The sequence below is a fragment of the Corvus brachyrhynchos genome, unplaced genomic scaffold, assembly GCF_000691975.1.
Source record: "Corvus brachyrhynchos isolate BGI_N302 unplaced genomic scaffold, ASM69197v1 scaffold70, whole genome shotgun sequence".
Taxonomy (NCBI): Eukaryota; Metazoa; Chordata; class Aves; order Passeriformes; family Corvidae; genus Corvus; species Corvus brachyrhynchos.
The window spans coordinates 644,801-666,971 of NW_008236217.1; the positions used below are offsets into that span (position 1 = coordinate 644,801).

The 22,171-nt window shown below is 38.6% G+C and overlaps 1 protein-coding gene across 1 annotated transcript in view; it reads left to right on the plus strand.

The window, feature by feature from the left end:
- NID1 (nidogen 1) overlaps nucleotides 1–22,171 on the plus strand; it is a gene marked incomplete at its 5' end in the record, with an annotated part of 60,188 nt that overhangs the window by 24,500 nt on the left and 13,517 nt on the right. The window contains 12 exon segments of the mRNA XM_017745190.1: nucleotides 1–108; nucleotides 765–1,192; nucleotides 2,086–2,235; nucleotides 3,486–3,737; nucleotides 4,858–5,058; nucleotides 6,879–7,124; nucleotides 8,050–8,193; nucleotides 9,283–9,411; nucleotides 12,247–12,390; nucleotides 13,130–13,252; nucleotides 21,017–21,241; nucleotides 21,868–22,040. The exon segment at nucleotides 1–108 is cut by the window's left edge and continues 14 nt beyond it. Of these exon segments, the coding sequence (XP_017600679.1) occupies nucleotides 1–108; nucleotides 765–1,192; nucleotides 2,086–2,235; nucleotides 3,486–3,737; nucleotides 4,858–5,058; nucleotides 6,879–7,124; nucleotides 8,050–8,193; nucleotides 9,283–9,411; nucleotides 12,247–12,390; nucleotides 13,130–13,252; nucleotides 21,017–21,241; nucleotides 21,868–22,040 (2,323 nt within the window).

A 22,171-nucleotide genomic window follows, 5' to 3' on the forward strand; every position in this document is an offset into this window, starting at 1 on the left:
TGCTGTGGTTGGCTTTAGTCAAGCCTCTACAAACTACTACTTTTGGGAAAAACCAGGATCCTACAATGTCATTGCTGATGATGAAGACACCATTAGAAACCTATACAAGTATGCTTTTTTCTTTGTTTAAACACCTCAAGAAAACATCAGAGTTCCATGATTTTCTTAATTTTTTGCATGAATCAATGAGAACTAATAAGATCCCATTAGCCATCGCGCGAGAAATCACAAGATCGAGTACTGATAAATATCCACTCTTTTGAGGACTTTGAGGACTTTATTGTAATTTGACAAAAGTCCTTAGTTCCATTGTCACTGGTAGGAACTCCTTTTTATTTAGTTCTTCTATAAACAGCACCATTTAGTCTTCAATTCTTCATAGTCTGTCCTAGGCAGGTTGTTTCTGTGTGTTTGTTTGTGGTTTTGAAAGAAAGGGTGAACAAGCAGGAAAGGGAATGAGTTAGAAAGTTTTAGTAAGTGGTAGCAAGATCTTTGTGGCCCTAAAATCTCCCTCTGTTCCTACTGCTTTGGAGACAAGAAAGCTAGAAATTCTCAACGGAGCTGTGGGTGAGGAGAAAAAAAATGTTACCCAAACTGTCAAGGGTGTTTTACAGCTGAATAAACTGTACTTGTAGGTAAGTGTGTAATGTAGATAAGACAATTAGGCAGTTTTGTCCTGGTGCTTCTCAGTGAAGGGTAACATTGTGTGTAGGCTGGAAATACCACACAACTTGCTTTATTTGGCATGTGCTTCTCTTTGACAGAAGCAGCAATGCTGGGAAGCAGGGTGTCTGGGTGTTTGAGATTGGTAGCTCATCTGACAGTATTGTGCCTGCCAAGATCAGCAATGTTTTGGAGAGCCTAGAGTCCAATGAAGAGGACCAGGAGATGACTTCTAAGCCCTTTATGTCCGACTACGGCTCCACTGAAATAACTCAGCAGTATGTCACAAGTAGTACGGACAGCACTGAAGAGGATCAGCACCTTGTCACGTACGGTGTTCCTCGGCTAGCTGCAGAAGACTTTCTGACTCCATACCAAGATGTAACAGGAACACCTTCAACTGAGTCTTTTTACAGTCCTCAAAATTTCCCAACAGCAAAAGCTCCACCTCGCCAGTTTCGGATCCAGCAGTTCCCCCCACAGCCACCCCAAGTCATAGATGTGGAAGAATTTGATGAAACTGGAATAGGTAAGGTCTTTTGTACAGTTCAGCTGCTTCCAACATGGATACGCTGCAAAAAAGACGTGTGAAAGGAATTGAATTACAAAAGAAATAATGTTTCCTTCTCATTAGTTTCATATCTGAAAATCTGGACACGTTATAAGTTTGTGTTATTCATTGAGGTAGTTAACTTGGATGTCACCTCAGATTCAGATCTTGTCAGTCTAGTAAACTACCCTAGTCAAGCTCACAGGCCTTTCTCAGATGTGTTTCTGAATACAGGTGATTTAATAAAGGTTGGGAATAGAAGCTGTCATAAATTTTTTTGGCTAGGATTTCATGGCCTCAGGTCTTAGAAGGGTGGAATTAGCAATTCTAAGTTCTGATAAAGCATTTCTAGAAATTTCGGAGTAGTGTGACTGACTGCCCAGATGTTAATTGTTTCTTGAAGCAGATGTGAGAATTGCTATCTCCATTAAGTAACAGGATAAAACAATTAGGATTGCAGGGTGCATCAGTTGCTGCATGGTGCTGGGTACTGTGCTGATTGTTTTGTTTCTAAAGTTGGAAAGTGTCCTGTTTGTTTTGATTTGGAAACAAGGACAAGATAAAATTACTGTGTGTTTAGTTTTGACAAGAATTTCAACTGATCTGTATTAATATAGATCTGCTGAAGTCAATAGAACTAAACGATTTTCTAACAAAATAATTAAACAGCAGAAGCCCTGATATTTTCTGTGAAATAGTAGACAGTTGTATATTGCAAGGTTAGCCAATATCAATTGCAATAGTTTGTTTCCCGTGAAGAGAAAATGAAAATCTGATCAAGTGAGTCCAGAGACACTTTTAAACTAGTCCAGGGATATGTGAATACCACAGTAATGACATGAAGTATAAATGTCTGGTCTTGTTTTCCACAGTGTTTCGCTACCACACAGATGTCCAACAGACCTGTGCTAACAACCGTCACCAGTGCTCTGTTCATGCTATTTGCAAGGATTATCCCAACGGATTTTGTTGCAGTTGTATTGCTGGTTACAAAGGAAATGGCAGACAATGTGTAGCAGAAGGTAAGTGGTTTGAAATTTAGATACATAAGCAACAATTACGTACAGCATTCTTGAATGAGGTGACCTGCATTCAACTCCAAAAAAGTCCTGCTAAAGACTTTTTGAAAGACTTATCACTAAGATATAGTGAAAGGTATTTTAATCAGTGAGCTCTGTTTTTTAAAATGCTGTGGTTTTTTGAGTGAAGCAAATTTTTTTGAGTGGTTAATTACATGCTTTATTCATTTCAATGTTACTTTCTAGAAAAAATAAACTCTTCTGTAACTGACATCATTTAAAAGAAAGCATAACATCCAGTGGTATTTCCTAGAATTAGTCATGAAGTTCCAACGTGTTATAATCTGATATGGTCCTCACTCTAGAAATGGACAGTTCAAAGTGATGAACAAATTAACTTTGATCGTCGAACCAAAGAGCATGGCTCCTCTTTGTCTGACTCTTAAGCTGCTTTTCTAATGGGCTGATCTGCCAGATTTTTGTTAAATACCCATTTAAACTTTGTTCCCATGTAAAATCCATAAAGGAATTTCTTATGTATACACTTGTAATCCTCATAGTGATTTGCCTCAGAGTACAGATGCATTTCAACAACTCAAATAGTTTACTGCAAGACTATGCTTTTGTAAACCAGGAAAGCAAAACCTAATACTTAGTTTTCAGTTCATAAAATTGGATTTTCCATAGAAAGGAAAGAAGGATCTGATGATAATCAAATTTAAACTTCCATGTAGGCAATTGTATACAGAAAACTAGCAATCCAAAATAGCTACTTCTGTGTAACACTGACGGTCTTCAACATGGCCAATAGTTCAGAGCCAAGAAATGTAATAGGTTAGAATAACAGGTCAATTATTCTAATGACTAATGGTGTTAGTCTTCTAATAGGGAATGAGCAAATTTGCATTCAGTGTGTATCGATATGAAGTGTGATCTTAAAAAGAAGTTTCTGTCTGCCACTTACTGTGAGGTATACTTGTAACAGTGTTATGGAGTTATCCTTTCAGACAGAACTTTTAATGAGGATAAAGGGCATCTCTTCAGGCAAATTTGGCCATTTAACCATCCACATAAGACAACACACATGCATGCACCTACATAAGCAAGTGAACACATGGCAGTTTCTTGGTTGAATTCTGAGTATTTGTTTGCCATTTATTTAAACACTGAGCATTGTGAACACTCTGAACATGTTCCCTGGAGAGTATGAGAGAACTGTTATTTTGTTCTGATGCATTGTATTGATTTGCCAGGTTCTCCTCAGAGAGTCAACGGGAAGGTCAGAGGAAGAATCTTTGTAGGAAATAACCCTGTTCCGGTTGTATTTGAGAACACTGATCTCCACTCATATGTTGTGATGAACCAAGGGCGTGCCTACACTGCTATCAGCACAATCCCGGAGACTGTGGGGTATTCTCTACTGCCTCTTGCCTCTATTGGAGGTATCATAGGATGGATGTTTGCTGTGGAACAGCAAGGATATAAAAATGGATTCAGCATTACTGGTAACTTCTAAATTAAAATAATGTTCAAAATTGCTATGCTTTCCTCTGTCTTGATAGAAAATAGATGCATATTTAGAAGCAATATAGGGTAAAAGCACACATCTATTCTGAGCTGCAAATTGGTTTTTTGTAATCAAATTTCTCACCGTTTTTCTTGTTTACAATATACAGGCAATGGACCTTTTAATTTACTGTCAGTGTACAAGAGCTAAGTGTGTTAGAGAGAAGATTGGCTTGGCCAGTTTCTGTTCAAGAAAGAGATTATTAAAAAGATCTGTTTGGGGGGGGGAGTTGTTACTAGAGCGTACATAGTTGTTAAAAAAGTCTTTTCCTACATCTTCAAGAGGTCTAACATGTTAATTGCCTGATTGTACCAACAGAGCAAAAGAGAAATGAGAATCTGACCTCACGAGGGTCTGAAACCTTTTACAGAAACAGCTGCTGCATGACATGCAAATGACTCCGTTAGCTTGTTTGAGGGAAACCCCTGTTCACAATCCGAGCTTTTCATAAGAGATTGAGGCCAAATCTGGTTGGTTGTGCAAATGAAGTCAAGCTGTAGATTCAATCTGTTCTGTTCATGTGTTTCTTTTTAAAATTTGATCCTTTATGGACATGTAATATGAATTTAGTTGAAGACTACTTTTTGGTTTGGGATTTTCTTGGATTTGGTATGTTTGAAGTTTGTTCTGGAATTTACAACACACACTTCACTTGTTTTTGATTTGGAAACAGATGTACTGGATTTTGAATTCTTTTTTAACTCCCTGTACTCCTAATGGAAATTTTCTCTAAATTGTCCTTTTAAATGGTAGGATAAGGCCTACTACTATTAGCTTAGCCAGAACTTCTTTTTAAATTTAATTTAACCCTGCTCCCTCAGGTTTATTTGTTATTTATCATGTTCGCTGCTTAAAAAAATTTTCTTGCAATATCCAAGTATATTATCAGTATATCTCTGAAAATTATTTCATTAGAAACACAAGACATTAGCAATTGCACTAAATCAAAACTTGCCAACAATGGTGATTTATATTTTATCTACTAGAAACAATATTTGGAATAGAAGGAATCAGAAACCTCTATTTAGTTTAGTGTTTAACTAATTCTTTTTCTTTAGGTGGCGAGTTTACACGGCAAACAGAAGTAACTTTTCTCCGCAACAATGAGAAGCTGGTTGTAAAGCAGAAATTTAGTGGCATTGATGAGCATGGTCACCTTACTATCAGCACAGAAATGGAGGGCAGAATACCTGAGATCCCATCTGGTTCCTCAGTCCATATAGAGCCATACACCGAACTCTACCACACGTCTAGTTCTGGTAAGGTTTCATAAGAATTAAATTATAAGAAAGTGCACAAAGCAGAGACTAAGACAATATGAAAAACATTATTTTATTCCTTTTTTAGCAAGTGTATTTAGACCCTTTGACTTATAGAAAGTTGCTTTTTGCCTCTTAGGAAAAGATTTCAAAAGAAGGCGGATTTTGAGTGGGACAATGAAAGTATTTCTAATCTTTTCATTGAAAAAATACAAGTTTAACTTTCTCTGAACTGATGTTTGAAAAACACTCTCGATTCCCCTTTTTGTTGGCCTTGTTTTTATGCTGTTGATGGCAGTGTTCAAGTTGCTACGTTTTTTTCTGTAGGTCCACAGCCCTTTAGTAGGAGCTGTACTGTGTATATAATTTTGTGGTAATGTCATTAAGTGAGCTTTGATCTTGTCTCAGACTAAACCAATTATTTACCACTATGTCTCATGTAAACTGCATTACAATGACTCTGCAAGCATTTATCAGTATTATTTGAGCTGGATTTGAACAACTGACTGGAAAATTAGGAACCTCTTAATTCCCTTATCAGTTTCCTACATTGTCTCTTCAATACTTCTCTCTCCTCTCTCTCAATTCCTTTATCACAGATCCTAGGTTTCCTGAGAGAACCATTCTTCATTCACTATTTACAGGGCAATCTTGTTTTGCTTACTTATTTTGCTTTCCTCTTCCTGGATGAAATTATGGGTGTTTCAAAACAGAAAGAAAAGAAGTGAGGTTGGAGTGTTGCTGCTGGCCAGCCAGCCCAGGTGCCAAAGAGCAGTACAGAGGAAGCAGCCTTTGGTGCACATGAATACTGGAGAGACTGCTCTTTGCTCCAAGGGTACACTTTTGGTTGCTAGAGATAGCTGAAAATGGTGTAGTGGCATCATCATGGCCTTGTATTCACTAATGTCTGGGTTTGGTAGCCAGTGATGAACCCCCTCGTGCTTTGCCTGTTGTTAAGGACTGGGAGGAGGAGGAAGTGGAAGCAGCAGGAAGCTTCTGCTTTGTGCTGAACAACTTCAGAGTTTGGGCAGCATCTGCTCTATAGAACAGTTGCCTACGTGGCAGAAATGCTGTTCCCATGGAGGTAAAGTCAGGCTGGAGGGAGGTGTCGTTCAGGCCCGATTTGATTTACCAGGACTCAAACAGCTGCTATTCTACTGCCCCATGGCGTATCTAATGGATTCCTACTTAGCAGAAATCCAGATTTTGCCAGCTGTTGCAAGTGGAGTGATACAGGTGTGTTCTGGTATCCAAACAAAGAATAGTGGTGTTCTGAGGACCTCTCTGTTGGTGGGAGGATCCACAAGCCCAGATATTTTTCTTGAAGAGTTTTGTTCACAATTTTTCCCAATATAGAAAACTGTTGTGGAGCATACAGGAGCTCTCAGACATGCAGCTTCTTCAGGGCTCTGTTAAAATCCAAGGCTAATAGCCTACAATGAACTAAAAGTGGGTGTAGTTTAGGCTGGTGAGGTGGCTCTTGTCCTTATCTTGGAGATGTGTTATATAAATCCACCTAAAGAACCTCTGGGTTTGCTGAGTTGAATTTTCCTTTCATTACTTGGAAACCCACAAAGTTAAATTTTTAAAACATGTCAAAATAAATGAAATTACTCATTTCTCAAAGCTGTGATACCTGAGAACAGAGTAAGTGTGCTCAAGTGCTTATTCCTTTGCATGGAAATACATCCATTTTTATAGCATCTTGCCTTTGACATTCCTATTTGCACTACACAGACTGCATCCCAAGTCTACAGATAGCATTTGACAGAGAGCTTTTGATCTCTGCTCTGATCAGCCTGTTTGCTGTCATGTTGCAGTGATCACTTCATCCTCCTCGAGGGAGTACACAGTGACAGAACCTGAAAGGGATGGAGTTGCTTCCACGTACACGGGTGCCTATCAGTGGCGCCAGACCATCTCCTTTGATGAGTGCATCCATGATGACTCCCACTATTCTACTCCTGCCACTCAACAGCTCTCAGTGGACAGTGTGTTTGTCCTGTACAACAGAGACGAGCAGATCCTGCGATACGCCATGAGCAATTCCATCGGCCCCATCAGTGGTATGTATCCATTGCAAATTTTGCTTTTTCTCTTTTGTGAGTAATTAAGAACAGTCAGCCATTTTTTATAGCCTGTCCTAGCTGGTTGTTAAGAAGATTAATTAATTTCATTAGGTAGCAGCAGTCCAGATCCACCAGTGAAGAAGAGAAATGGAACTGTTGAGAATTTGTATTTTTACTTGAGAAAGAGTATTTAAGTGATGCTCTGTTCTTGAAATTCACTGGGGTTTTTGTCTAATTCCTTGAAATACTCTCAATATACCACCTTGAATCTATTCCCACTTGTATGCGTGGAGTATGGTGTTTACCTAATTTGTAGTTCCTCTATTAATTTTTTTTTTGGCATCGTCAGAGAAGAGAGCAAAAGAGTGGAATACGATTTACTATGGATGAGTTTCTATAATTTATCTTGAAACATGGCATTTTATCTTTGAATTGTAGGCTGCTTATGAAAGGTGTTTTTTTGGATGAGCTATCCAAGCTTGCACTAACATCAGAAAGAAAGCAAAGAGACAATTTGAAAATGCACACCAGATGAGTATAAAAACAGACTGTGCTCACTTTTGTTTGTTACAAAATAAAGTTCTGCTAATTAAAATGAATAAACCAAGCTGTTAAGAATCATGTTTTGAGTCTAGTGTCAGTGACTGGAAGATGAATTTTCTTTCTGTCTTGCTCTTCAGAGAGGTTTTTGGGGTTCTTTTTGAACTCAGTAGTCCTTTGTACAAGTAACAAGGAATACTGGTGCTATTAAATACATATCTAAGATTGGTGTCCTGCTTATCCACCTGCAAGTCCCTTTCTTCCTGATGCAAAAGTATGTTTCCTTGTTTAATGTGCATTACAAGCAACCTCCTTCTGGGCCTTAACTGGGGGCTATTACTTTTGGACAGTCATCAAGGCTAAATGTGGTCTCTCTTGCCAGATGGTTCTGCAGATATTAACCGGAATCCTTGCTACACTGGTACTCATAACTGTGACACCAATGCTGTGTGCCGTCCAGGAACTGGAAATCGTTTCCTCTGTGAATGTTCGATTGGCTTCCGTGGAGATGGAAACGTTTGCTATGGTATCAGAAGGCTTCCATTTGTTGTGAAACGAAAGCTCATGTAGAACTTATTTTCCTTGTGGTATATTGACCTTCAGGATTAGCCATTCCAGCAAAATGAACTGCCCTGAGAGGCTGGTTTTAAGGTTAGAGGGTTGCTGGGCTACCTGATGTATCTCAATAATCAAAGTAAGCAAGTTTGACTGTCTGGAAGAGTATGTTTTCCTAGCTTGCAAAACATCTTTCCCACCCAGTTTGTCTTTTTATAAAACATGTGGGAACTTAATTGTGAGAAACCTACTATAATGCAAGTTCTGGTTAAAATGAGTCAACTAGTTTAAAGGTTCTCAGGGGAGATGAGAAATAGGAAATGCACATGCGGACAGAGTCATTGTGCAAGTCATTGAAATAATCTTTTTCATGATCTGCTTTGAAAACCCTTTTCTGTTCAAGAAGACTTGTATTTCCCCGTTCTGTCTAGCTCTGTATTCTTAGTGTATTTGGGTTTTGCCTTGTAATCAAATCACAGGTCTAATACTTGTTTTAAAGCAGTGAAAGTGGGTGTTAATGAAATATGTCATCCCTATTACCTAACCAAGTTTTGGGGTTTTTTTAAACCCAAAGCACAACTCTTTTTCCACTCCAACCCTTTAATCAACTTGCAAATGAAAACAACAGGATCACACTGTCCCTTCCAGTCCTCTAGTGCTGTGAGTTGTGCAGCAGTGGATTAGAGATGTATATGGATAATGAAATGGGAAGCCTTTCCTGGAGTTCATGCTCCCCCAGTAGTTATCATTGCTTCTGATCACTTAAGGCGGCAATTTTTTTGGCTCCTCTTTCTTCTCCAATTTTTTGTGCCTTCCCGTTATTATTCCATGATAGAGCTTCCTCTGGTTTGTTTTCTTCTTTTTGGTGTGGATTAGCTGAGGGCACAGTTACCTCAAAACTTATTTTCAGGTTATTAATATCTCTTAGGAGGTATGGTCTGTCCAAGCTGTGGCCTAAGTGCAGAAGACTGCTATTAGTCAGGAGTTCCCCAGTTTCTGGTTTTCTGGCATGCATATCAAATGCATCTTTGTAATAACCAAAATCCTTTTAATATCCTAGATATTGATGAGTGCTCAGAGCAGCCAGGGCTGTGTGGCACCAATGCAGACTGCAACAACCAGCCGGGAACCTACCGCTGCGAGTGTGTCGAGGGATACCAGTTTTCGGCAGATGGGCGGACTTGTGTTGGTGAGTTTCATGTTTCTTAAAAGCATTGCCCACCAGCCTTTGGGGTCTGATGTGTCTAGCAGAGACAGAAATCAGTGCTTCCCAATCTGTGCTGACTTCTATTGTGAGTGGAATTCAGGAGTTTGTGCTGCAGCTTGTGATTATTGGTTTTTTCTGTGTTTTCTAAGTGCTGTGCTTTTGGCTTTTTGAGGGTTTGTGTTTTGTTTCTTATGTCTAATCTAGAGTTCAACTTAACAGATGAGATTTTAGTTACAGATTCATCCCTTGGACAAGATAGTGCACAGTTCTAAAACAGTGTGTCTTGGCCACTGCAGACTTATTCTGAAGTGATAATTTATCATGATGAAAAGGAATTGTAGCTGCAGATCATTTGAATGTTAAAATCTTTGCGATTTGGCTCTTTAGTTGATTTTAAATGAACCATTACATATCAAATTCAGAAATTGTCACTGAACTAGTTTATTTTTCTGTAATTTAAAAACTTTTTTCTGGAGGAAGCCTGAGTTAATCTACATTTGCTAGACTACGGTTGTCCTAACAAGGACTATCTTTTTCCTGTTTGCCCCGTTTTTCACTCAAGTTGTAGAAATTCTTTTTGGAAAAAGGAATCCACAAATGGTAGCTAGAAGAGGGATAATGACAAATAACAGATAAGAGGAGTAATGACTCTACTTCTAGAGCTGCGGCTGTCAGGATAGGATAGAGATTGGATTTTTTTTGTTAGAATTTTTATCTTTGCAACCTGACAGTAATTCTGTACCAACAAAACGTATACACACTCTTCCAGTATGGCTGGGGGGCATACACTTGCAGTATGGCTGGAAGTTCCTCTTTTTTTTGGAAATAAGCGATAACAGTTGAGGACTTTTTGCTTCTGTTGTTACTACAACTGTTGTTGTGGTGGAAGCTTAGTTATGCTTTGATCAGCTAATGCATCCAGGTTGTTGCTCATTATAGCCAAGACTGTTCTTCAGCTAAGACTGAGGAGCCTTCATCTTACAGCAGAGTTGCATTACTTTCTCTGAATTTGTGGCTTTGCATGCTGTGTATTACACTCCATCACAAGGCAAATTTGTCTGCTCCAGTAGGAATTACAATTCATGTCTGTTCCCTAAGTCACAGTGAACCCTAAGTCTCCCTTTGTTGCAGAACAGGCAGAAAAAGCAGCTTCTTCTACCCAGGTCACTGGAAGGGATAGGGTGAGATGTGGAAGAGCAGCTTTATGTTCCTTCTGTTGTGTCCAACACTGCACTTCTGTGACTTGGACCTGAAAGAGAACATTCTTCCCTCCAGCCATGACCTCACCAGCTTCACTCTACCACTTTCCCATGAAGCTGATGTTCTCCTTTTAGCAAGTGCTAAGTAATTCCTTGCCCAGCTTGAAGGGTTTCAGTTTGATCCCTTCCTTCAACCAAAACCAAATTGCATTTTTAAGGCTGAAGAGAGGGAAGATAGACTCTAGTTTCCCAACAGATTGAAAATAAATATCATGGTAATCTTTTCACAGTAGAAGGTTTTATAACCTACAGACAATTTGAACCCCAGAAGGGGCAATAGCAACTCTCTGTGCTTTTGCAAGTTGCTCAGGGATAACAGCTCTGACTCAGCTTTTATGGAACTGCCTTTTTTTTTCATACCAGCTGTGTGATTCACTGGGTAGCTTTAGTAGAGGGTTGTAAATAAATCCTGTTCTCCTATTTGTTGGATGAGAAACCGGAGGACTTGGGGACTTTCTTTGAGCTCCAACTCTTACCTTACGCATTTATAATGCTGTTCTTAATGAATTATTTTTTCATCTAAAACTTACTCCATCAAACAAAAGTATTAATGATTCTAACAATGATGTCATTTCCTCCAGAGAAACAGAAAAAATGAGTGTTTTCAGATATGGCTCTGATAGAAGATTTTTGTTATTTCCCTGCTGACACTGTGGTAGTTTCTGTCTGTGTACTGTGATGAAAGGAAGGTTGTAGAGTCTTGTCTTGGCCCTCTGTCAACTCCTTATAAAAACTGTGTAAAGAGAGCCTCAGTGTTACAGCAGCCTCTGTTACAGCAGCTGGAAGTCTGTTCCTAGATGTACACACTGGACACCCTATTTTTGTGGCCCAAAATTTTCGTAGTATTTTACCACTTCCTATTTCAAGTACCATGGCTTCCTTTCCTGTTCTCTGACATAACAGGTAAGCATAGGCAGAGCTCCAGCAGCTTCCTGAAACAATTTGTGTGCAAAGTAGTGCAGTGCCTTCAGAGTCACTGCTGTCAGCATGAGAGAGTTATGAAAAGCTGCAGGGTCTGGTTCCAGATCTCTCCAGTAGTTGACAAATGTGTTTATCTCCCACTGAGTGAGTCACAGCTCCTATTTATTGCCAAGTGACAGCAGCCCTGGGTCAGTGAGTGCTAGGTTAGTGTAGCAGGTCATCTAAATAATTCCCAGTGCAGTGAACTTGCCACTTAGCTAACATGTGAGGTAGCTCTGTGAGATGCCTTACATTTCTTCATTCAGGACTCCTTTTCATAAACAAAGCTGGTATGGATATTAGGATCTGTCACTATGGTAGCCTTTCTGCCCCATTCTATGTTAACAAGCACCTGTGAGGTGCTGAGGACAATCAATTCATTGTAAAACACTAATAAGATCTAACACCAGTGAGAGGAGAGATTTCAGGGAAAAAAAAAATCCCAACCCCCAGAGCAAAAAACCCTCAGTTCCTTGTTTCCTTTCTCTTCTGTAATCTTTCACAGATGTTGTTCTCTCATATGAACTTACTCTGAGGCTTAGACTTTGTCAAGGAAAGTTCAGATTTTCATCTCCTCTCTTGCACATTTAACCTGCAGCTGTCGAGTATGTGGTAAACCACTGCCAGACGGGCACACACAACTGTGACATTCCTCAGCGTGCTCAGTGTGTGTACACCGGAGGGTCTGCCTACATCTGCACCTGCCTCCCTGGCTTCTCTGGAGATGGGCATGCCTGCGAGGGTGGGTAGCAACATTTATTGTGGGGCTTTTATACTCTTCACTGCACAGCTGGGCTGGTCTTTGCCGTCTCCTTGTCATGACTTAGTTGTCATTTCAAGTAGGAAATTTCATAGTTTAAATCCCTCAGGCAGGATTTTTAATTAATCATTCCTCTTTTCCTCCCCTCACTTTTGAATTCACGCTTTAATATTTGGTCTGTAGAAGGTCCAAGATGAGATAAATGCACAAATTGCAGTAGTTGCAGCTGCAGACCTTTGTCTGCTGCAACTGTCTGCACTGTATTGATTTAGATTACTAAGGTGGTGACACAAAATGCTCAGACTACGTAAAAAAATTTACATTCTGTTTCATGTCAGTCTGAGTGCAGTGGGAGAGCAGCTTTACCTAACTACATGTTGTAAACAGGGCTAGCCAAATTCTACTTCTCTCGCTATGTTAAGCACTTTCTTTGGGAAATATGGACATATATGTCTAAAATACTGTGCGAGTTAATAATGTCTATTACCCTTTGGAATAGGAGAATGCTGAAATACAGAACCTAAAATACAGGCATGCTTCCCCCCCCCCGCCCCTTTTTTTTCCTCCTTTGCATTTCTGTACTAGACATACTTCCAAAGAGCTGTCTGTGTGTCTAATCAGATACCATAAAATAGGAGCCTGAAAATGCGGCAGGTTTGTACTTTATTTCATCACTCTGATTTGTCCATCAGTCACCTGAGATTGATCTTTTCTTTTACAGATGTAGATGAATGTCAACAGGGCCACTGTCATCCAGATGCTTTCTGCTACAACACTCCTGGGTCCTTCAGCTGCCACTGTAAGGCAGGTTATCGTGGGGATGGTTTCCGATGTGTGTTAGGAGGTAAAATTCTATAGTTCTTGAAAGTTGGACCAGAAATATAATTTGGGATTTGGAGGATATATATCTTAATTTGGTTCCCTTCTGAAACAAAGTGTCTACTGACACACTGGTGTCTCTATTCTTCTTGAGTCTTTCAAGTTTAGGACTTTACCAAGCTTTTGTCAAAACTTGTATCTTGACTGCTATCACATTTTCATGATACCCTGTTCAATGTCCCATTTTACGTTTTGGTTGTTCTATCCTCAGCAGTTTTCAGTCCCAAGCTGATAATATCTTTTGAAGTTGCCTTGTGTAAAGGTTTGACCGTGGGGGTGATTTGGTTTGCATACCTGGTAATTACATACCATAAAACATCAGGAATTGTTGGCAATTCAAATGAATGCAATACTTACAGGAGAAAAGTGAAAAATGAGACCCAAGTCATGAGGCTGTTGTCTGCAGTGTGATCTAGATGCCTACATGCCACATACAGCCTGTGGTCTAGAAAGACTACAGTTTCTAGCTGGCACTTACTTGTTTCTGTATTTATCCTGTTATTCTCTATTCAGGAGAAAGTTCTTTACCCTCACACTTCTGTTTCTCTATTGTACTTTGAGGCTTGAAGTATAAAACTCATCTTGAAGATATGCTTAATAAAAAAAAAAAAAGAAAGAAAGGAACATTGGAGCACAAAGTAGCGTTTTTGTTTTACTTTAATTCCACGGCATGGCAAACCTATGGGTCAGCACTCAGGTTTTGTAGAATGGTGAATGCTTTCATCCAGGAAATAAAGCCTACCTTCTCAGTCTATTCAAACCCAATTCTTCTTCCCCCTAGGATTCTTGCTGTTGGGCATTTCTCAACAGACTGAAACTTAAACTGTGCAGACAAGAGTAACAAGAATATTCTAGGGCCAAAAGGAAAGAAAGGGTTTGGAGGTTTTGGTTGGGTTGTTTTTGGTTTTTTTAATAATGGACATACTTGCATAAAAGTGCTTGTCTGTGTGGCATGATATTACTACCTGAAACTTAAATATTTTTATCTTGCCTCTATATTTCCTAATTCTGAATTTCTAACTTTTTTTCCCCCCCACAATTGGATGCTCGGTTTTTAAAACCAAAAGGCAAAGGATTGTACAGAGGAAAGAAAAAAAATCACAAAGTTGTTTCTATTTTTAGATCATATTTACATGGCACTTCACCATGTGCACAGTAACATGTCATGTGAAATCACCCAGTGCTTGTAGATTTTTATATCATAGGGAAATTGTAGGAGGTTTTGAAGTGTTTAATTCTGAGGCCTAGCTTTTGCCTCTTTGTCAGTCTTTTAATATAATTTTTAACTAACATTTCATGCATGATCACCCATGTGTATTTTCATTTTAGTGCCAGAAGAATGAAGAACTACCTGGTGTTTATGACTTCTGTCAAAATATTTAGCTAACTATCCAGCTGCTAAAAACAGAATTATTTTTCCTAGAGGAGAAAATTGATGTGAATAATTTGAAGCAAATCAAACCTTAAAGTTTCCAGTTCCTCAGGCAGAATTATAGAGGCAAAAACATTGCTTTCATGTTTTCCACATACCCTTTGTAGATGAAACGGGTGGTTTGGTAGACTGATATTTGAAATCAACCAATTAGCTTTATTACAAGGACACAATTTCTTCTGAGTATATGTGATGATTTACTTAATTGGGGTTTTTTTTGTGTTATTCTTAACACCTTTTCTTATGCAGTGGTTAGTGTGTCTCCTAAACTGATAAGCAGACGGTATTATTTGGTAGTAACTTTATTTCCTACTTATCCTGTACACTTCTTCACTTTCTGTACTCAACACAATTTTGTCTTGAACGGGGATTTTTCCGTGTCACAATATTAACAGTAGTAACAAAATATTTTTAAGATATTTTTAAGAGTTTTGTATCTACTGTTTTAGTGGGTAGAGATCTGCCAGGTTTTGTTAGTCTTCATATATGCCTCACTGATTTTTTTTAATACTGTTTTGTATTAGCAGTAAAAGACAGGCTTTTAGAAACACTTGTACCAATTATCTCTGCTCATTAAATGTTCTGAGCAGAAAAACAATCTGTATAGATAAGAAGTCTCACTTTTGCTGAATTGTGACTGAAATGCAAAGTATCTGTTGCTCAGCCAGTCTGCAGCAATGGCAATGTTTACAATTTAGCGACTGCTCCCTTCTTAGAGTTAATAGAACAATAACTGCCCTTGGGGTGTCATCTGTTGCTACAGCTTTAGTGCCTCTAGAATGGATAGATCCATCAGTTAATCATTGCCAGGAGACAGAAGTACACTATACTTTCTGAAACCTCCCAAAAGTAATTTAGTTTACTCTAGCACCCGATTTGTAAAGTGAGTTGCTTTGGAATGGAGATTGCAGAGGAGTCTGTATTGTATTCAGCTGTAATTAGAGACCCTTTCTTCCCCTTTTTACCCACTGAGGTTTTGATCTAGTAAGCTTCAGTGTAGTAACTGAAGTTTTTCCTGGTTGTTAACAGCATGGAAAGTTTCATTCACCCAAATACTCAGTTCTTTTTCCTGTTCTCTGTTCCAACCCATGTGTTAAATTACTTGCTTGTTTGGTGTCTTTATTATTATGTGAAACCTACTGTTAAATCTCAAAGGCAACTCTTGGAACAAGTAGACTCACAAGAAAAATGGATTTGAGTCACACACAGGGAATGTCTGTAGGAGTGGGCCAGCAGGATAATGAAAGAGTTAATGATGTTGGAATGTCCTGCTGCTCCCAGCTATTAAGAAAGTCTGTACTTCATTATTTCCTCACGCTTCATTTTTCCATTTCAAAAAAACCAGATGTCTGAGTGTTTCTACCCCTACAGACCCCAGACACTGTTTACTAAACAGAAACAAGCCTAGATTCTTGGAGCTAGGAACTCTTAAGAGCTATTCTCTGATCATCTGTGTGCAACTAGTTTCACATGAGAAACACACTTACCAGGACTAAACTGTAAGTGAGGAGTTACAAAGGAAAATGAAGGAAAAAAGGGAAGCGTTTTCATTTGGGTTTTTAATTTTTTTTTCTCCAGCATCTGAGGACAGAAATTAAAAATGTCAGTATAAGTCTTTGAAGAAGAGAAGTCCGTATATCTCAGCTTCTCATCCTTTTACTCGGCTTCCATCATTTTTAAGAGAAGTCCATAAATCATTTTCTGCAGTGTTGCTACAAGAGCATTCCTCTATGACTAAAAATACCTTGAATATTTGTATATGGCTTTAGTTTGGTTTTTTCTCCATTCTGTTTCTTTCTTCACATATGTGATAAACGTGTACATGTATGGTTTTCATCTCATATTTCTATATTCATGCTACTTCCATTTTCATTTTTACAAATTCCATAATATATTTCAGTGACTTTTAAATTCCAGATTGCTACTGGTAATTCATGAATCAACTGGGGAAAAAAAAAAAGTTTAAAACACATCAAATATGAATTGATTCTTCTGAAGGAGGACATATATTTCGCTGAAGTTCAGGATGCACCATTCTGTGTATCTAGTCTGACTTGTACTCTGTTCCACAGGACACAAATTCTTCATCGCACTTTTGATCTCTGTTCTGCTCTACAGCTTCTATCTTAGGAGCATTTTTCTGTACACTCATTCAATTTTTCACTGTTCTTTTGAACTGTGGTTGCCAGAGCTGGACACAGTACTTCTTGAATCATCTGCCCAGCCTCATATTCTTCTCAATGCCTGTATATTCCCTGTGTATATGCTGAATTCTTATTTACATCCTCTCACAACCCCTACAGAACTGAGCTGTGATCTGCTGATAGCTTTTTTGGGTTGTAGTTTCAAAGATAGACTTATCTTTAGAGGCTTGTCTACACAGGGTATTCGAAGAAGTGTAACTTTACATTTACATCCTGTCCTTCTCATGTTTTGTGGTCTGTTTCACTTCCACAAATGATGCAACCTATAGTTGTGTATCTTCCTCTGGAATCCAAATGACGGAATTAAATTTCTTAATAAGGAAATTTAAAATCAAGACTAAGGTAATATGGGAATTTACTAAAGATACCACTGCTTCATGACATTTGACTACTGACTCAGATTATTTCTTTCAGTTTTTAATCATTTGCCAAATTAAGTGCTTAGTTTCAAAAATGATGCTGCCCTGTGGGCATAAGTAGAGCACCCTAGGAAAACACAATGCTATTAGGTCAGAGTATTACCTTCAGCAGTTAAGCATCAACTGCACCAAAACCCAGTGAGGAGGGGTTTTACTTAATTTTATGGCAAGTGCTGGTCAGTAACGTTTAAATGCATACACTGAAAAATACTGTGACTTGATCCTGCTGTTAATGAAAGGCTGATGTCACCCCTGTTTTCTTTCACTACCAAAGATTACCTAGGTCCTGCCTTTACTGGTTGTTTCATCTCTGGCAGAATGAACTAATCCTGGTGTATATAATTTTTATCATCATTGACATGATCATTTACCTTGGCTTTCAAATGTGGTTTTCAAGAATGGTAAGAACCTCCTGAATATCAGGGCTAGTTATCCCTGGATATGGAGACTTGAAATAGGCACGGCTTGTTTTCCATTTGCTACAATCAGGTGCAGTAGTAGATGTAACAGCACTGTTACAGCAGGTAGATGTTACTTGCTCTTGGCACTACCAGTTGTATTTAATGGACTTCTGCTTCTTGCCAATCATGAGATCAGAGGACTCTCATAATGTTAATTGTTCTGTATCTTTGAAGAGTCTTGACTGGATGAAATATTGCAGTATTTATGTTGAAGGCAGGATCACTAAGAAACCACATTTAGGCTGCTGTAATGAAGGAAATTTACTGGCTCTTAGGTTTGTGTCTGGATGCTGGCTTACAAAGTAGCCCTTGTACTACCTAAATATGTGCCATTTCTTGTTACCCTTTTCATCTAAATTGTGCTGTTAGCTCATCAAGGCAAGAAATGTGCTTTATTTGTTGTGTCAATCTCATCTTTCAATCTCATTGTCATAGCTAGGCTAATTTCAGAGAGTTAATTAATGCAATTTAAAACTTGCAAAATCAGAGCATCTTCTCTTAACCTCAGTGAGTAAAAGGTATGGCAGTATAAGCAGTGTAAGCAGACTATTTATCCCAACCCACTGTCATCTGTATCCAGGATTATTGTGCCTTCATTGTTGCATAGGCTACAACACTGTACTGGGTTTCAGCTCACGGTTCTTCAGGTGCCTCTAAACTGTAAGCATAGTAATCCTGGTCATGATTCAGAGATAAGGAGAAAAAAATGGAGAATGGATTCCAAGTGTTTGGTTGAACTGTCCTTTAGTTTAGTGACTTGTTTGGTTTATAAGCTTTAATATTGGTTAAATTCATATTAGGGAGTCAAAACAAAATGTTGAAAGACAGGTTAAAGTGATTGAGTCAGCACAGATGAACATGGCAACACTGGATTTATTTCTTTTCAGAATGTCTGTTTAACATAGATTACTTATTGTACTTGATACTGTTAATAAAGTGATCAGTAATATAAGGGATTTTCATGAGCAAAGAAGTAGTAAAATACACAATTATTCCTAAAAATGAGTGACAATAGGGTATTTGCAAATACTTTTATGCGGGTAAAATTTCAGCATTGATGGGTTTTTATAAAGAACCAATCATATGCTCTGCCTTATAGAAATTATACTAATTTTGAAAATTTTGTTTGACAAGTCTCTTGACTTTAGTGTTGCTGACTGCATAAGCAGACCATTTGTGAGATTGGTCTTGATCATTGTGAGATAAGTTCTCTTCAAAAATACAATCAGAATTCCTGTATAAAATCTGAAGATATTAATGTGAATATTGTCTTGAAATTAGAACAGATACTGTTATTTCAAGTTACCGATAACACTAATATATTTTATGTGTAATCACTGGGTCCTATCTGGGAGTGTATACACCCTCTTTTCCATAATTCATATAGAATATTGATTGAAAAATTGTAACCTCTTGGTATATACCCTAATTTTATGAGTTGGGAAGAAGAAAAGGATCAGCTTCTAGCTTTGTTTTTTATATCGTACCGAGGAGTTAATAGTGTCTCTCAAAGCTGATAGGAATACAATTATGAATTTTTTTCTCCACTGGACAAAAATGGGGGGGCGGGGGTAGTTTACCAATACTCTGTGTTCCCCCTGCTTTCTCCCGTGAGCAGTGCACACAATGAGAGTTTAGAATTCAAAAAAAACTGTGGCAAAACCATCTGTTTCCTGGAATCAACATTTCTTTTACCTGCATGCTGCACAGTACACTGAATACATGAAAACAAAATTTGACACAGATAATGGAAGCTTTCCCACAGGGCCTGATTTTGTAGGTTGATTCAAGGCTCTCCACCACCCACATTAAAACTGATGCCAAGTATTCCAGTTGTTCATAGAGCTGTTCTCCAGTCATTTATATTCCTCTAATTATGTCCAGGTGCAGGAAACTTGTCCAAAGCTTTTGCTTGCATAACTAGTTTAGATAATAATAAAATTATTTATTTTTTGATTTTGTGTGATTTACACCACAACAGTCTGTAGATGCATGGGATTATCTTTTTGCTTGGCTGGGGTTGGTCTAGTCTGAGCCACACAAAACTAATGCTGTCCACCAGGCAATGTAAAAACAAGGAAAGGACTAAATGGAAGTGTAATGTTAAAGACTCTTCAGCAGACAGTTTGTGCTAAATATTTCTAAATGTCTGTGGAAATCATTGACAGGGAAAACATACTCTCCTATAATTACAGCTTTCTCTCCCAGGGATCTCAAGTGTATGGTAAAACAAAGCCAGATTTCTTTGTCTGGAGAAGGAAATACATTATTTTTATTGTATTCTTTCAATTTCATAATGTTGTTTGGCTTCTAGAAGATATATTGATCCAGATGACTTTCTCTACTGCAAAATAGATAATATAATAAGAAGGTGTATATTTTAGTTCAGACTATTTTGTAAAATTGAAACATAAAGAGACAGATCCCTGAATATCCTGATAATCTGAAAAGTTTCTTTCCTCTGTAGGAAAGAATATATATATATTACTGTTCCTACAGTAGTATATATGCATGTGGTGTAGCCAATGTGCATGTTGTGTTTCTCTGTGCTTCACCAGGGAGTAGACAACTTGTGTCTGCAATTCCTTTCTTAGATACACAAGAATCAAATGAGTGCTCAAACTTCATAACTGAACTTTAAAAACCTAATATACATCATAGCAATGAGCTGCTTCACTTCCTAAGATCTGTAGAAAATTTGGCCTCTGCCTCATGTTGTGGTATTCTCTTGTGGCTTTGAAGGGAATCTCGACTTTTTAGCATTACAAAAAAACCTTCAGCCACTGTAGGGTCTGTCTAATTTGTCACATTTTAAGGCCCATGGATAATTGCCAATGAGTAGACATCAGGTTCAAAAGTCAGACAGAATGTTCTTGTTCATCTGCCTCAAGGAGAACAACTGTGTTTTCCAGCTTCTGTTTATGACCCTTCAATGAAGGAAGATGCAGAGGACCTGTTTGTTCTCTTTTAAACTAGACAGTGAAAGATAAAATAAGTTTAAGGCAAATGCATCACACTTACATAGGGCAGACTCATTGCAGCTGTTCTGAAGTCATATGCCTTCAAGGTTTGTAACAGTGTCATGTTCCACTAGAGGTAAGAATTCTTGTGTGTAGGTGGTCAGCATATGTTAACTGTTAATGGACTGTAGTTATTAGCTAAGACAGAAATATTCACTGGGGTTTGTTTTGTTCTCTTGGTTTTTTTCCCCAGAAGTAGAAAAGACCAAATGCCAGCATGAACGAGAAGTAGCTCTTGGCAGTGGAGGTGCTTTCTTCCCAAGGGATGTGAGAGTTGGTCACTTCATTCCCCAGTGTGATGAGCATGGGAATTACCTACCCACTCAGTGCCATTCTACCAGTGGATATTGTTGGTGTGTGGATAGGGATGGAAATGAGATTGATGGCACCAGAAGCGGTCCAGGAGTTCAACCACCATGTAAGTGGCTGAAGCAGATATTTCTTGTGGGTATCTCTCTACCCGAGTGCACTGTCTCCCAAATATGGGGCTTAGTCCTTCCCTGAGATACAGCACTGACTTGGAGCAGTGAAGATTTCTGCTGTCCCAGTGGCAGTATGTCTCACGCCCTTCAGTGACTCCAACACACACTTTTCCTTCAGCCAGGGCATCTGGACAGCTGTGGTAAGCTTCTGAATAAGGAGAATGTCTTCTAGTTTCTTCCTTGCCTTGAAACAGTGAGAAGCCCAGATAGTCTCTCCCTCTGGGAGCTGTAATAGCTGACTTGCCTCAGGAAATGAAGGATGTTCCTTCCTACATCTTCCTCACTTCAGCTGCAAAATAAGACAGATTTTTCTAAACATTTGAAGGAAAGAGCAATTACAGAGCCAAACATGAAAAGACCTATTATGTCAGTTGCTCCTTCTCTGTCAGACAAGGGGAAAATTTCAGAAGCTTTCTGCATCTGATTATAGTTATTAGTGTCTGCTTATAGGGCTGTTTCCTTCTAAGAAGTCTGACTGTAATTGTCTCTGCAAATAATAAAGAGCCTTGTTGTGCTGTACTAGCTAATTTTTTCCCCATCTGTTTCCTTCTCCGTTAACCAGGTCTGAGCACAGCTGCTCCTCCTGTTGTTATTGGGCCCTCTGTTCGACCAGATACGGTACCTGTGCCGCCAGGAACGCACTTGCTCTTTGCCCAAAGTGGTAAAATCGAACATGTTCCACTAGAGGGAAACAATATGAAGAAAAACGGTGCAAAAGCACTCTTGCATATCCCAGTAAGTAACTTAGTATACTCAGTCCTTATTTTTTAGAAGATTCCTGACAAAAGTGAATGCCACTGTTTGTCTACACACATTGATAATTTAAGCTGAAAACTCAATTTTTACTCTTCATTAAAATTTCAGTA